Here is a 16,948-nt window from a genome sequence, read left to right on the forward strand (position 1 = left end):
CCGTGCGGTGACACCTTCATGTCCGAAATCCAGTTTCGCCAGAGATCAGTACGTAAAGTGCTGCATTCTCTGGACGTCCACAAGTCGAGTGGGCCTGACGGAATTCCTCCCATCGTGCTTAAGACTTGCGCTCCTGAGTTGGCACCGGTTTTAACGCGCCTGTTCCGGTTCCTCTACTCCTTAGGCATCGTCCCGAATTCATGGAAGACTGCCATAATCCACCCGATCCCAAAGAAAGGCGATAGCTCGGATCCGTCCAACTACAGGCCGATTGCCATTACCCCTTTGTTCTCAAAAGTCATGGAAACGACCGTCAATTGCCAGCTTATGAGGTACCTTGAGGAGCATCAGCTGATTAGCGATCGGCAGTATGGGTTCCGTCAGCGTCGCTCAGCTGGTGATCTTCTCGCGTACCTCACGCATCGATGGTCGGAGGCTATCGAGGGCAAGGGGGAGGCCCTGGCGGTTAGTTTGGACGTGGCCAAAGCCTTTGATCGGGTGTGGCACAAAGCACTTCTTGCGAAGTTGCCTTCCTACGGGCTGCCCGAGAAACTATGCGCCTGGATTTCTAGCTTCTTGGAGGGTCGGAGCATCAAGGTCGTTGTTGACGGTGCGTGCTCTGACCCGAAACCAATCAACGCTGGTGTCCCACAGGGCTGTGTACTGTCGCCCACCTTGTTTCTTCTGCATATCAATGACATGCTGCAATTCAGCAACATTCATTGTTATGCAGACGATAGCACGTGTGACGCACTATACACGGCCCGTGCCAATGTTTCTCGGGCTACTGCCGATGAGAACCGGACCAAACTTGTGTCTGAACTGGAGACCCTACTGGGTGAAGTTTCGGATTGGGGTCGACGAAATCTCGTTGAATTCAATCCCAAAAAGACACAAGTATGCGCCATTACCGCTAAAAAACAACCCTTTGTCGTAGATCTTCGTTTTGAGGGCACTCCCCTCGTTGCCTCAGCCAGTATCGGTATTCTCGGCGTTGACATATCGAGTGACGTTCAGTTTCGCGGTCACTTGGAAGACAAGGCCAAGCTGGCCTCCAAAAAGCTGGGTGTGCTCAGTAGGGCGAAGCAGTATTTCCAGCCGGGCCACCGCCTACAACTGTACAAGGCGCAAGTTCGGCCCCACATGGAATACTGCTCGCACCTCTGGGCGGGAGCACCCCAATACCAGCTTCTTCCATTTGACCGCATACAACGGAGAGCGACTCGAATCGTCAACGACCGAGCTCTTACCGATCGGCTTGATACTCTGGCCTTGCGGAGGGACGTTAGTTCCCTCTGCATTTTTTATCGTTTATACCACGGGGAGTGTTCCGAAGAACTGTTTGGAACGATTCCTGCCGCCGAGTTTCGTCATCGGACGACCCGACAGACCGCCAGGTACCATCCATACCATCTGGATGGCTGGCATTCCACAACAGTGCGGTTCTCGCGAAATTTCTTGCCGCGCACGGCCGCGTTGTGGAATAGTCTGTCCTCGGCGGTATTTCCAAACCACTACGACTTAGGGTCCTTCAAGAAGCGAGCATATCTCTTTCTTAAAGGCCGGCAACGCATCTGCAATTCTCCTAGTGTTGCGGATGTCCATGGGCGTCGATGATCACTTCGGTGTTCGCGCCGCTCGTTTGCCCCCTTCTCTTATTAAAAAAAAAAAAAAAAGATATATTAAGATCACTAAGTGAACTAAGGAGAACTTAATGACTATGAGTGTGACAATATTGTTTATTTATTAGTACAGTTTGATGGTAAGATTACCTTGGGCTTTGTGGCTTTGGTGATTCCGTCCCAGCCGAGTCCAACAGGCTGACCTTTGTTCAGTAAAGAAGCGTGATACTGATCCTGGTTCATCATAGAATGGAAACCGAGGATAGCTGCAAATATTATACAGAGCATATTTCAATTAACATTAAAAAAAATTACAAACCAGTCATTTGAAACAAAGTGATTAAGAAAAAATGCTCCATTAGCTTAAACAATCTAAACTAATAGATACTCATCCTAAATCTCCACTGAATGGCACCTTTAGTGATCACTTAACAATTCAATAACAGTAAAAGAGCGTCGGTGGCTCAGGAGTTAAGCACTTGACTTGCAATCTGTAGGTCATGGGTTCGAATCCCGCTAAGTTACAATGTGTTTTCGATTTACATATGTATTTATCCGACGTTAGTATGGTGAAGGAAAACATTGTGATGCAACTTGCTCATATCTGAGAAGAAATTCAATGATATTTGTGAATTCAACCGGCAATTGGCCAGTGTGGTTGACTATGACCTAGTCACCTCTAATTTAGGATAGGCTCCGAGCCCCTCAGTGGGGACTTATAGTGAGCTGATGATGAAAAGAAATGTCGTATCTCACCAGCCAAATCAATGATCTCTTCCTGCGAGGCAGATGTGAGAGCCTGTTCATATTCATCTCCAAGGTCGATGGTGATTTGCTCTTCAGCATCACGCACCTTTTCTGGAGGCGGTGGCGGAATCCACTGGAACACGCAAAAGTTTATTGTTATATAAAGAATTCCAAAAAAAGTTAGAGCTTGCAATTGCAGGTACCAAAATTGCAACTTTTCAAAATTAGTGACATAACACAAAAGCTTTCTTATGTTTTTGGTAAAAAAAAAATCCTAGTAATCATATTTCCTTTTTCTTTTTATTTTACGATAATTCTTTTCTTGCACATGTCAAAAGATGTCAAAAATAAAATTATGACGACAAGGTTATATTTTAAACAGTATTGAATGGTTACTATTAGTGCGTTCATCGCGTATTGAAAGGACCTTGGACATATATTAAAGTTAAATAAACGCGTCCTATGTCGTTGTGAACTGATTACAGGCAATTTGCGAAACGTCCAAACGTCAAATGATGTAATATGCAATGATATACTACTATAAGAACAAAACTGAAAATAACTTTGACAAAGTAGATTTTTTTTATAACTTTTACCATTATATTTAGCTACAAATATATTCTTTACTAGCTTTTACCCGCGACTCCGTCCGCTCGAAATGAAAAATAGAAAACGGAGTAAAAATTATCCTATGTCCGTTTCCTGGTTCTAAGCTACCTGCCCACCAATTTTCAGTAAAATCGATTCAGCCGTTCTTGAGTTATAAATAGTGTAACTAACACGACTATCTTTTATATATATATATATAGATAATATTTTTCAGACTGTAAAACTGCATTATTAATCGTTGGTTTCTGAGATTACCATTGACAGAGATAACAATATATTTTAAATGTGTATTTTGGTCTCAGAAACCCATGATCAGTCATCAAACATGGGTCTCATGAACGTAGAGTACTTACAACTTTTAATATAGTACTATTATCCCACGCCCCGTGACTCAAGAACAAGGCCAGACGTAAAACGATTACGTCATAAGTACAAAGACGGTCTGTTGTAAAATTTTCCTTACTGATTAGCACAATTAGAACTATTGACTTCAATGGAAACCATTGTAGAGTTTTATCTTATCTACATGTACAATATTAGATAATATGTCTTTATTAATAGATGTATTTATGTTAACTTTGAGATGTGCATGTACACATAGATGTATGAATGTAGAAAAGGTGTGTCAGGACCGCGCCTAATGAAGGTCTGTGGTCTCCGCCTACCCCTCTAGGTCACGGGCGTCAGTTATGTTGTTGTATTAGATACATTATTCTTTCAACACTTATGATTTCTCATTGATCAACATAAACATTGAGGTAAAAATACTTTTCCAGACATAATTACTAAAAATTACTCAACCAAGTCAAATAAAGTTTTTTTTGTGAGTAATCAAAAACGAAAATGTCAGTTGTCAGTAATTTTCTTCTGAATTACGCTATGCATTTATTTACTACCAAACTTAAAACAAATTTATACTCTTTAGTGAAATACTCTACATTTCATTGCAAAAATATATATTTCACATCTGTCAGTTCGATTTACTAATAAAAAGTCCAGATTTATGAACGTTTATCACCAAAAAAAGAAACCGTCACTATACTAAAAAATAATAATCAAAAAACTGTTTTATAACTAAGTTTAGAATACATCTTTTACGGTATAGAAAAATAATGAACTATGTTACCTTCTTGCCACGTATGACTCCGGGCACATATGGTTTCACTTCAGGCCGGTCTGGTGTCTCTAGTGCCTGTTTGTTGATGTGCTCTATCAATTTCTTACGGTTCAAGGGGCCTGTCGGGTCCTTTTCACACGCGTAGTTATTCCTCTGTGAGGGAGGGAGAAAATTGTCCTGGAAAGTAGCAAATATTTTACATGTAAAATTTTATGAATTAAATATTTTTAATTTCGAATTAAGTTCCTGGTTCACACACCCCAGGTTAAGGTTTTATTTCAATTCTTAAATATTAAACTATAAATCACCGTATACTTGATATCTGAATTTTTAAGTAACCTACTAACAATTGTGTTGTCCTTTTTTAGTGTCTCATTGACATCATCAGCTACAGGTCCCGTTACCTTGATTGTCTTTTGCGATTTATAATTTAGATCACATACACTTTACACTTTCATTTATCTTCAACCTTGATGTTGGCGAAATCATCGAAAAAACGATGAGGTCCACTATTAATTAAAAGAAGAAGAAGAATTAAGTTGTAGAAGAACTATCTTACATATCAAAGAATATTGTTTAACACTTATAATTTTAGATAAGTACTGAATTAATAATTTCCTACCCTATTTGTTTTCATTAGGAAAAAAAAAGTAACTCAGAACACATGATTAGTAATTTAAAATACTGAATTGTCATTTATGGAAGGAAAATAACAATATTTAATTGAATTATATTGTTAAAATTGCATTTAGAACATATTGTTGTCTTTGTTTTGTCAAAGATAATGACAGGGATGTTGATATGTTTCATATTTAGATTTTGGTCTCAGAAACCAATTATTAATCAGTTTTGTTTTTAAATAAATACAAACATGCAACACATGCATTATAATAATAACTTGCTGATAACAGACAACTATAATTAGGAGTCAACCTTACAAGTGGCACTTAAAATCACAATTTATTTGAATATTGCGTAGTTTTCCATATACTCTTTGAATTAAATTAATTTGATTAATTAATATTGAATATGAATCAAATTTATATGTGATATGAAATTATAATTGTATGGAAGACAAAAACCAATTAAGCATATTAAAGTCAATAATATGTAAATTATGTGTACTGTTCTTTTCCCCAACACAATATTACATTTTATAGCCTGACAGACAAACAATGAGTTAACACATCCAATGCCACCATCTTGTATGGTAATTTTACTTCATTACAAAAAGTCAGTGACATGGTATGTGTTAAAAAAATCATATGCACAAACCATCTTAAAATACCACTATTATAAATTTATTCATATTCTTTAATACCATTAGTCTGAATAAAAAAACATACTATTTGCAATTAACAGCATATAATATAAGATCAGTGCAGAAAGTTCGGTGCACAAACCACATAGAAGATAGGTGTCAAGTGGAAGCAATTTGTTTTGTCTGATGTGTGCATTCCAGTGGCCTAAGTTTAGTCCATGTTCCCTTCCCACCCTTTTATTGTAAAGAAATGATGGGGAAGGGTGGTGGATTTGGCGGAGAAGAGAAGGCATAGGAAGGTGAAATATCTTTTATCTATGTGTCATCTCCTCCATTAATTAAAGGCAAATCGGCAATTGCAGATGTCTACGGACAGCTGTTGCTTTACTTTTTGGTGTAATCAGGTGGCAGCTTGCCACTTTATAATTAAAAAAATTGATGTTTCAATAATTTAAATTAAAAAATATTCTATTATTAAACATGTGATACTGCACTTATATTTTGCACTATTATTTTGCATGTGTGTCACTTACACTTACATTACACAGATTTTGTGACTTTTGAAAACAAAAATAGAATTTTTTAAAACAAAAACTTATTAGCTTAGATGTGGTATAAAACAAACATATTAAAATTTAAGGAAAAAATACTTTTTTTTAATTTTAATTAATTCTAAATTTAATATAGACCAACCAAAACCTCATGTAGATTTTCGATTGAAAAAAAGAAGCAATTAAAGGCTTGAATTAATGTTTCATTATCTGTGTAGGAAGTATCGTATTTTGTGGTCATAAACTTACAATTGGCTACCTTGAATTTATAGCGACCTTCACTTAATATGCGGGCTACAGAAATAAGGGTGAATACACACAACAATAAATAAAAAGACTTTCACAACTTTATATGCATGAAAGTAGGTATATTATATAAAATTCATTATTCAAATTTTTAAACCTCTTATGTATTTGAATTTATTTCATTTATAAAGATAAGCAAATAGCTATACAGATAAGGTCACAACTTTTGTAGAAATTACATAATTGCATAACATTTTTGGTTTCCACAGCTGTTTTGTGAATGTCTCATGTAACGTATGTATAAAGTATGTAAGATGAGCACACGGACATTTTCATACATTACATCCACACATTTCATAATCTCAATGACATTGATAAGTGAATAAATCAAATGTTTATGATGTAAGGGTAAATAGTGATTGCTAGGATATCCAGTACACAGTTGAACCTGGATAAGCGAGTCATTGTTTAATTATGAAAGACAACCTACATAAGAGTGACAATCGGGTATGTGAGAATCTCTAATAAGCAAGAAAAATATTGCGGTTCCTTGGGTACTCACTTATCCAGGTTTGAATGTACTGAATTTTTCTTATTATGGTTTGCGACCAAGCAATAATATGAAATTGTGATATTTATCAAGTCGAAGGTTTAATTATTAAATTATGAAATAACGATACTTACATCAGGGTCTACTTCCTTGGCGAGCATGGTGAGTTCTTCCTGTGACAATTTCGCCAGTAATTCGTCCACATCCACTTCGTCATAGGCTGACAATTCTCGTCCATACAGCTTTGCCGGAGTGGTCATTGTGGTAGTTTTCGTCGACGACGATTTCTGCAACCACGAAAACACTGCACTTACACAATGAAACTATATACTCCTTTTATTACAAAGTAAAATAGTAAAACTAAGTCGAAAAGATTATAAAACACCACACCCCTTAGTTGACGTTAATTAATCGATGATAAGAAATACATGTACAGTTTATAACCGTTTATCACCTAGCTCTAATGATTGAATACAACAAATATTAATAAAACAAACACTACACTTATTATCTTACTTTGACTTAATTATTATTTTGTGGTTTTAGCTCAACAAAGCACAGTAACAAGCGTCCTCTTGAAATGACAGCCACGAACTGGAAAACATGATTGTGAAAAGAGAACGCTATATCCTTAATTGTTAGTGCGTGAAAGAGATAGATGAATAACTAAAGGGGGCTTATGACGCGACCGAAAAGAAAGGCTACCTTTAAGTACCGGTCTTTTATCAAGATTAAATTATGCGACGAAAATATACATCACATTATAATAAAAATGGTTTTTTGTAAATTAACATATATTATTTATATACATAGTATTAATTTTACTACCAGACAGAAATTATAATGATCATTGGAATAGATTAGTGAAATTAAGTGACATTTATTATGTTTCGTTACCAATACCACCATTCTATTAAAAATCAATTAAAATCTTTAGAAACCCTGAAACCTGAAACTTTTCAATACATGGAAAGTTCCACTTTCTAACGCCAGTTCCCTTTCCAAAACAAATACTCCGGTTTTTCAAATTCAAAGTTCTAAGTTCTAAGGTATAATCAAAGAAATGACCTCAGTAACCTAGCAAGAAGGCGTAATAGCTTTAAAGTATTGTACCAGACCAGACAGCAGGGATTGATTGTACCGCGGACACGAGGTCGTGACATTTTCCATGTTCCAATGCTCCTATGATCACGACCGAGCTTACGCAACGCACTATTTCATGCTTCGCTAACATAATACGTTGCTATTGAACTCACGATGTCACGACCTTATCTATTCACAGCAATAGTAATCATTAAGGTAAAACTCGATCAGACACTGTATAATGAACCGTGAAATATATTTAACTAGCTGTTGTCAACTTCGTCTCCGCGATATTACAAAAAACCTAGTTAGTAATCTAGATGTTCTTCCAGACTATGTTCTACTATAGGTGTGTAATCGATGCACCGCGCGTTCGGACGAAAAGTTTTGTATCCTCGTTCTTTGTGCGTACGGTTGCCAGCGTAAGTTTTTCCGTCCAGGTATGGGAGCCTTCAAAAGTGGGGTGAATAAGTATTTACTAAACTAGTGCGTGCCAGTTTTCGGCCACATCTTTACTTAATCTCAGATAGGACCATGATAAAGCGCTAGCTTATCCATTGTAAAAAATATATAAAGTATACCTCCTAAATCCCCTTCTATGTGGGGTCGGCATAATAGGTTATCGTCTGAATCTATCTGTCACTCCCTTCAAGTTACAATGTAAATTTATCTTAAATCTAATGCATTATATAGATTGTTTTGCAAAAAAAAATTATTGAAATGAAGTCAGAAATTAACAACTTGGTTAAATGTGTCTGTGGTTGAATTTTGTTATCTATAGGTATACTAGCTGTACTAGCCCGCGACTCCAGTCTATGCTCTACATCCTTTTCCAAATTGTTTAACCCTAAAGAGATTAATTTAAATTTATATTAAAATTACAATATTATTACAAGGATGTAGACGAAAAATTAATTTGTTTTTTCTCAGTTGTTATTTTCCTTGACATTTGAGGAAACACGATGCAATACAATAAAAAGTAAGATAAGAGATTTGCATTTAAAGCGAGGTCTTCGGCGATAAATTAAATAATATTAATAATATTTTATATACCTACAAATACCAAATCTAATATATAAAATTCTCGTGTCACAGTTTTCGTTCCCGTACTCCTCCGAAACGGCTTGACCGATTCGCATGAAAGTTCGTGAGCATATTCAGTAGGTCTGAGAATCGGCCAACATCTATTTTTCATAACCCCCCCCCATTTAGTTTTTTTTTTAACTGCGCGCGGACGGAGTCGCGGGCGACAGCTTCTGTCTATATAATCCTTTCGTAGTACCTTTTTATATTATAAAAACGTATCCCTCGGGAACCGTAACTGTTTCCAGGATCAAAGGTCCATCCTATGTGTTCTTCCAGACTTTGCTCTACCCCTATGCCAAATCATCATTCAAACATCATTCATCGAGATCCATGCCGCCTTTCTGGAAATACATTCAAATAAACCTGTGTAATAAGTGATAACCTTAGACTTACATTTGTCTAAATTAAAATAACATGATTAATATTTGCACATTGATTTTTTAAATAAAGTCAAATTACATAAGTTTACCGGTATAAAGTCTAATTGCAACATTTTTCTATTCGCGACACTTTTTTATTCACTTCTTCAATTTATTAAAGTCATGACTTTTCATAGTCATGACAAGCCATGACTAGATCACATTTAATTCTCGATTTGAATGAAGATTGTTCATTATCTATGCTATTGCAATACATTCTTATTACGTTGAAATAAAAAGTAGGAAGTTAAAAAAAATTGCATTATATAAAATAACGTGTGATATATTTAATTAATGAGGCATTGTTGTACGTTTTTCATTCTAACAGTTAATGGTAAATTTAATTAATTTTTTAATGATATAATTTTAATGATATTGAAATGGTGGAGCATGAGAATAACAAAAAAGTGTCATTGATATTACGACCGTTAAATTAATTCTGTGGTTGTGTGTGTGTTTCTTTTTTATTTAATTGACAGCAGAATGCAGAAAAGAGAAAAAAATTACTATTACTAGCACATTATGAAAATAAAATGAGAATCGAAATAAACATTTTTGTTTTTACGATAAGTTCAATTTAGTGACGTAGCTCTGATTGATTCGACAAATGTTCGCCTCCGCTAAGGTTTGGACAATGCCAACCGGTCAGCACGCGGCTGGCGCCCGTCCAGTCTGCTATAATTGGTGGTCGCCACAAGAGACAGTATATTCTTAGCTCTCAATCGGACACTGGCCTTCCTAACAACATAAACTCTGCGTTAAGAAAAAAAATAAAAATTTCATCTTGCACTTGACCTAGTGCCGGCTAGGGATGTACGCAATATCTTTGCAGATTCTCATAAAACAGGTTAACGAACTTGTTAACGATGCGAATAGATAATTAGCTCGCGAAATATCTTACGCTTCGAGAATGATCAAAGATTGTTTAGATTGCTTCAAAACAAGCTTTATTCTGAACGAGAGACGATTCTACACAAAATCAATGGACCTCACTCGGCCTGGCAAGGTTATAGTATAATAGAAAAACGCTAGAATAAAGCAGCTGTCTTATTCATCGGGAAAGGAAAATAGATCTTGGGTCCTGGAGTATGATTCGAGATGTACGATTACGATGAGTTAGCTTCGTTTGAAATACTGGCAAGTGTAAACAATACGAAATGACATTGTCGTGGCATTGTTAAAAATTAAAAAAGTTAAGAATGGCTGATTTTGACAGCTGTCGTTTTGTCTTAAAATTGTATTTGCATAACTTAAAAAAATTAATTCTATAATGTCGTTACCATTTGGTCGGCCACAAACCGTATCTCCTTTAATTAGGGGATTGAGATATGGTTTGTTAATAGCGGGTATTTTCTATGGTAGATACAAACAAGCGAAATACGAGGAACTCGAAGATATTTGGCGGGAAGATGAGGCCAAAAGAAAAGTATTACGCGATAAAGAACTTAAGATAATAAAAGCTCGAATTGCCAAAGAGGAACGCGAAGTTATACGACAAATTGAAACTGGAGAATATTTCAAAATTGGTAAGAAATTAGGTCATAAAATTCTTGAAGACTTCCAGAAGACTATCTCATCTATATATACATATATATATAAAAGAAAGTCGTGTTAGTTACACTATTTATAACTCAAGAGCGGCTGAATCGATTTGACTGAAAATTGGTGGGCAGGTAGCTTAGAACCAGGAAAAGGACATAGGATAATTTTTACTCCGTTTTCTATTTTTTATTCCGCGCGGACGGAGTCGCGGGTAAAAGCTAGTTTTAAATATAATTTTCTTGAATTGATAATATTTTGTCTTTGTCGAGCGATAACAATTTTATGGAGTATTAATTTTACTTGTACATTTTTATTTACTGTATTCATTTTTAAGTTTCAGAAGAAGAAGTGAAACCTGAGGAGACTAAACCGAAAGAATGCCGCGCTTATTAAATATAGTTTTAAAAAATTAAAATAGTCTCAATTAATTGCTTCGCTAACATATACACAGAGTTACATATTTCAGTTAAGATAAAACTGTACTTTTTATAATTTAAAATTAGAGGTGTAGTTATATAAATTTATTTTAATTTTACGACATCATGCCTTGGTATCATTAATTGATTGATATTTCTATTTTCTACAAAGCTTTCGCCTTTCGGTTTACGGAGAAAGTTGCTAAGTGGCACCTTTTTATTGCATCTTAGTTAAGTTAACACGTGCCATTGTTAGATACGATGAGTTTCAAGTTATTAAGACTTCGCATGGTTTGTTCAACTAAGTAAGTCCCTCGAATATAGCTGCCAGAAAACAGTCTATTCAGTATAGTAAAAAGTGAGTATTGGTTACAATATAATGCATTTGCATACAGTCTCTCAATAAATTTAATATATTTTTGTCTTAAAATATTATTAATTTATTGTTAACTAGCTGTCATCTGCGACTCTGTCCACGCAGCATTAAAAAGAGCTTAATAAGTAGTCTATGTGTTCTTCTAAGACTTTACATCTGTGCCAAATTTCAACAAAATCCGTAAAGCCGTTCCGGAGATACATTCGCATTTATAATTTTAGTAAGAAGAAGGATAGACAAATATGTCTAAAAATCATAACCAGCTCAAATAAGCTCGATACTTGTGATGAATATGATTCAAGGCCAAATGGTGAGATTTGAACCCACGACTGCCAAACGGTACTCGTTAACGGACTTCCATACCATAATTGTCATAATATGCTTACACGACGTTGTATTCATTTGGTTTAAATACCATACGCCTCAGGAAATCTTAAGCGATATTAGCATAAAACATTAATAATGCAATGGAAACGATAAGAAACTCGAGCGAAGACGTGATGCATAACTAGTGTTGAATACGTAATTAGACAGGGATGCTCATGTGTTTTTATCTAGCCTAAGTTAATATGTGTCCACCTGCTACAAGTTCGTATTTTAGACGATGCAAGATCAGCGCGACTTTTTCTTAAGTTGCTAGTTGCTTTGTTTTTAAAGTTACAGTTTGCTATCAAGCTATCAACAAACCACGTTTCTTCCACAGCAACTGTCAAGTAGGATGATGATGCATAGATTTTCTAAATAACGAAATATAATTGAACGAATCTGTATATTCCAGTCCAATTTACTTCACTGATCGTTGGCTTCCGAGACCTAAATCCAAAAAAATAACGTTAATGTCACCTAAGTATATTATTAAACCAAATAAAATTTGAAAAAAAGAGTGAATAAAAATATGTTTAACAATCACTTCTGATAATGGTAATTAAATTAATTTAATTCATGAATTGCGCGCATTGTTTTGTACGGGCTAGCTGTAGCATGCGCCGGTTACCCACTCGGCCGCAACGAGCATAACATTAGTGATGCTCTCGTCTCGTTACGATACACGATTGTCCCGTTAGCGTCACACCCACCAATCTACCTCGCACAACACCACAATGATCCAACTCGCGGGCTCGTGACCCTAACGATAGGAAATGTAGGTCGGCGCGAACTCTTATGATCATGGCGTTTGCAAAAGGCGCCTTTTGTTTTGCTAACTTCAAAAGATTCGACAACTTTTTATATTCGGAAAACCGCGACCAAAATAATTTAAGCTATCTGTTAATTTCATTTTACACATTTTTTAGTTTGCGAAAAAAAGGTTTGTCTTTTCGATTTCTATAGTTTTAATTTAACAGTTTTGATATGGATTCTTTTCAAGTGTAGCCATTGGTATCGATTTTATCCGCTAAATACCGTTTTATCGATACCGGTAATTTTTTTACCGCGACTAAATCAGCGCGACCTGTTTGGTGTTACCAGCTAAAGTCCTAAATAAAAAAAACTGATTGCATTAAATTGACTTTAATTTTTATAAATGCCTAACCACCTGGTATGCCTTAAAAGGAGTTTGAGTATGCTTTAGACTGTTTTAGGGTATAGTAAAGCATGTCAAGGTTTCCTACATTCGTTTTAAATTCTAAAACTGAACTGTTACGACTTTAAAATGACAAAAGATTGATTTAAAAGGTTTCTCAAATTAGAATTATAAATAAATAAGCTTTTGTCTGCGACTTCATCGGCGCGAAATTAAAAAACTAAGTAAGTAGCCTATGTGTTCTTCCCGACTATGTTCTATGTCTGTGTCAAATTTCATCGAGATCCATTAAGCCGTTTTATAGATAAATAGTAACAAACATCCATTCATCCAAACTTTCGCTTTTATAATATTAGTGAGATGTATGATAAATAGGTGATAATAATAAGTATTGCATGTTTATTTCATCACACACTTTTTACTTTTACAATATCATATAAATACCGTTAGAATTTTGTCAGACAGTTGTAATAAGAAAACAAATCAAATTTTAATGGGACTAATTGCACAATGCATTATAGAAATACTCGTTATTTTCAAGGGCACTTACTTTGATATTATTGGAGGGAAAACAGGAAGTTCTTAATGCAATTTATATGACATTTGCTGCCCACACAACTTGACGCTTTTGGAAAGATTAAATTGTAATATGTTTATCCTCATTTGAATCATAAATTATACCGTATTATTAGCTACATAATACCAACTAATTATATAAAGTTTGTACAATATTTAGAAATAAAACAATTAGAACTAATATTGTCTTTTATCGACTTACTTAGGTATATTTAGTATACTAGTTGCCACTCGCGATTTCAACCACGCGGAATTAAATAATATCTTTATTAGTAGCCTATGTGTTCTCCCAGACTATGTTCTACATCTATGCCAAATTTCAGCGAGATCCCTTTAGTCGTCGTGGAGATACCTGATTATAAACATCCCTCCATCCTTACATCTAAATTTTCGCATTTTATAATATGTATTAGATGTTTGACAGCCCATTTGGCGCCAAATTTTTCATCATATATCAAAAATTAATTCAACCTATAACAGTGGAATTAATTTATATTTTAAATCAACAAAAAATTAAAAAGTATATAAATATTTTTTAACAATTAAGTCAGATGTGTACAATCATTATGTCACAGTTATGTATTATTAAGAATGTTAGATAACTTTTTTGATCGTGGTCATCCATGCATCAAATGTTCTAAGATGTTGAATTTACGATCCAGTTTGTTGCGTATTGTGTAACAATTAGCACGCGGCTGGTTCGTTACCGTAATAGTTGTGATTTGCAATTTTATCAACTAGTCTTTGTGTCATTACACTTATAGAGGTCAATGCTTCAATAATGATATAGTATAGCATAGTAACTAAACTTGTTGCAAGTTTCTACACAAAAAGGTTATAAGCTCGAACAATATTGGTTTGATTTGGATACATAAAAATAAATCTATGTCCTAAAGATGAAGGAACGCTGTCAGCCAAGACTTTAAAAATCGAAGGTCGAACCTTTAAGTTCGACACTAAAAAAAACATACAACTCGTTTTTCTACCTTTGTTACTGGTATAATCATTTAAAGTGTTATTTTCTATGTTAGTTTATGCAATAACCGTTATAACCTATTCTCGAATGCGCAACAACCGGAAATGGCATAGTGCGTGCGTCATAATCGATTCACGTATCGTTTACTCGCCTAGACGTGCCGTAATCGATAACAAAGCCGTTAATTGGAACAGTCGGCTGTCGCGAATCGATTCGATACTGTCGCCGCACGCACAACACTGTTCCGCCCTCAGAAGTATTGAGGTCGAGAGATTGATGGAGAAATCTCAATGAAGAAGCTAAAGTAAAAGTTTGCCGGATCAGTACTTTAAAGATTGCGAACTTTGGTAATTTGAAAACAAAAAAATAATAATATTGCACTGACAGCTGTCAAAATATCAATGTTGTTTGTTGACAATTATAGCTTTTTACACTTAAACTGATTATCAAACACAACTATACCATCTACTTTTGGTTGAAATTGAAAGACAGATTCTCAAATTTTTTAAAATAGCTGTGGGTTTCTGAGACCAATATCGTCGTTTAAAACATTTTATTATCTCTGTTTTGTCAAATATAATGACAGGGATGAAGATATATTTTGTACAAAGATTTTGGGCTCAGAAATACAAGGTAGGTGAGTCATTCGTCACTTTACTATATATAAAGTTATTTTAATATTAAGATTAACGTTAGACGTTAACGTCAATTTCCAAGGCGAATCTTCTAATCACAGAGCTATCAAAACATTAAAGTTGCGTTTGTTAACCTCGTTGACAGGGTCAGAGACGGTCATAAACCTTAATTTAATTAACCTCTACATTATTTATAGATTATTATGACATTTGAAAATAGTTGTGGTAATTAGAAATTTCTGTAAAAGCAATTATAATTTATTGAACGAGAGCTTCATCACGGTCGAATATTACAAATTCTTCCAGTTTAGATAATAATTATTTCACGATCGATGATTTACTTGATATTAATCTTAATTGAAACACAAATCAAAAAACCTGACCAATTAAAACTCCAATTCTAGGCTAGTACACTACGCGCGAAACACATCACCTATAGTTACTCGGGTAAAAGTGATATTAAAAACTCTTTCAATATTTTCACTTATATTCTACACCTAAAATCATTAATTAGTAAATTGATTTCTTTATAAGGGTAATATTTCGAAATACGGGTTGCCTTTTTTATATTATATGGTAGTAAAAGAGAAAGTGATCAACTGATTCTGCGAAATGTCAAAGCGAAGGCTGCCCATAGACAACTGCAATAGCAGATGTGCTTCCTACCTTTAATTGACGGAGAAAAGGACGCACAAGGAGGGAATATTTACCCTTCCTACGCGTCTCCTTCTCCTTCAAATCCACATCCGCTTTCAATTCTTTCTTTATAAGAAAAGGATGGGAAGGGAAAGGGGTTATAAATTAGGTCTCGGGCACGCACATTTATCAGAAGAAACGCGGAATCGCTCCCACATTACGCCTGTTTTCTGTGTGGTCGTTGTATTACACCGGTCGAACCGTCCAATTGGTGCAACAGATGTTATTGTTGCTGGTATCTACTAAAGTTCAATATATAGAATACTAGCTGTCGCCCGCGACTCCGTCCGCGCGCAGTTAAAAAAAACTTAATAGGGGTATGAAACATAGATAGTAGTCGATTCTCAGATCTACTGAATACTCATATAAAATTTGGTAAAAATCGGTATAGCCGTTTCGAAGGAGTACGGTAACTAACATTGTGACATGGAAATTTTATATATAAGATTTAGTTGAAAACAATCTGTTATATTAAGTCGCGGATCCTGAAGTAAAATAACAATAAATTGATTCTAGTGGACATTCCTCGGGCGCGGGCGTAAGCAAGGTCGGGCGTCCGCCCACCTCAATACAATAATATTTTGAATCACTTCCTACCTCAATATTATACAGGTCTAGGTACGTTGGACAATAATTTATACGCTAAATCCACTTTAATATCAAAGGTAATGTAACAGATTTGATATTCTGTGAATGAATAGTTTCCTGTTTGGTGATCGGACGGTTTATGAAATTTGAAAGCTGGTGAAAGATTTAATATCAGAATTCATACGATTACCTTGAAATTAGTAGTAAAGTTATGCATGGATAGATTGGTATCAAAGTTTTCAGGATGAAATTGTAGAAATGATTAAAGATGATTAAGATAATGAAGCTTTGGAATATTTTGGTCCCTTAAGCCATACGGATTTTAAAATG

At 35.1% G+C, this 16,948-nt stretch overlaps 1 protein-coding gene across 10 annotated transcripts in view; it reads right to left on the bottom strand.

Moving 5' to 3' along the window:
* Window positions 1-16,948, bottom strand: part of LOC106717697 (tropomodulin-1) — a 64,275-nt gene that overhangs the window by 7,438 nt on the left and 39,889 nt on the right. For 9 of the 10 annotated variants that reach the window (XR_006756175.1, XR_006756174.1, XR_006756177.1 and 6 more), the window contains exons 2-5: window positions 6,838-6,990; window positions 4,105-4,272; window positions 2,379-2,502; window positions 1,773-1,888 (exon numbers count right to left, since the gene is read on the bottom strand). Coding sequence is in view for 6 of the 10 variants with exons in the window: in XM_045679032.1 (XP_045534988.1) it covers window positions 1,773-1,888; window positions 2,379-2,502; window positions 4,105-4,272; window positions 6,838-6,990 (561 nt within the window). In the remaining 4 variants the exon portion in view is untranslated. Of the gene's footprint in view, window positions 1-1,772; window positions 1,889-2,378; window positions 2,503-4,104; window positions 4,273-6,837; window positions 6,991-7,219; window positions 7,313-16,948 lie in introns of those variants that run through there. The other variant, XM_045679033.1, reaches the window with a different exon arrangement.

This window comes from Papilio machaon, chromosome 8, assembly GCF_912999745.1.
Source record: "Papilio machaon chromosome 8, ilPapMach1.1, whole genome shotgun sequence".
Lineage (NCBI taxonomy): Eukaryota > Metazoa > Arthropoda > Insecta > Lepidoptera > Papilionidae > Papilio > Papilio machaon.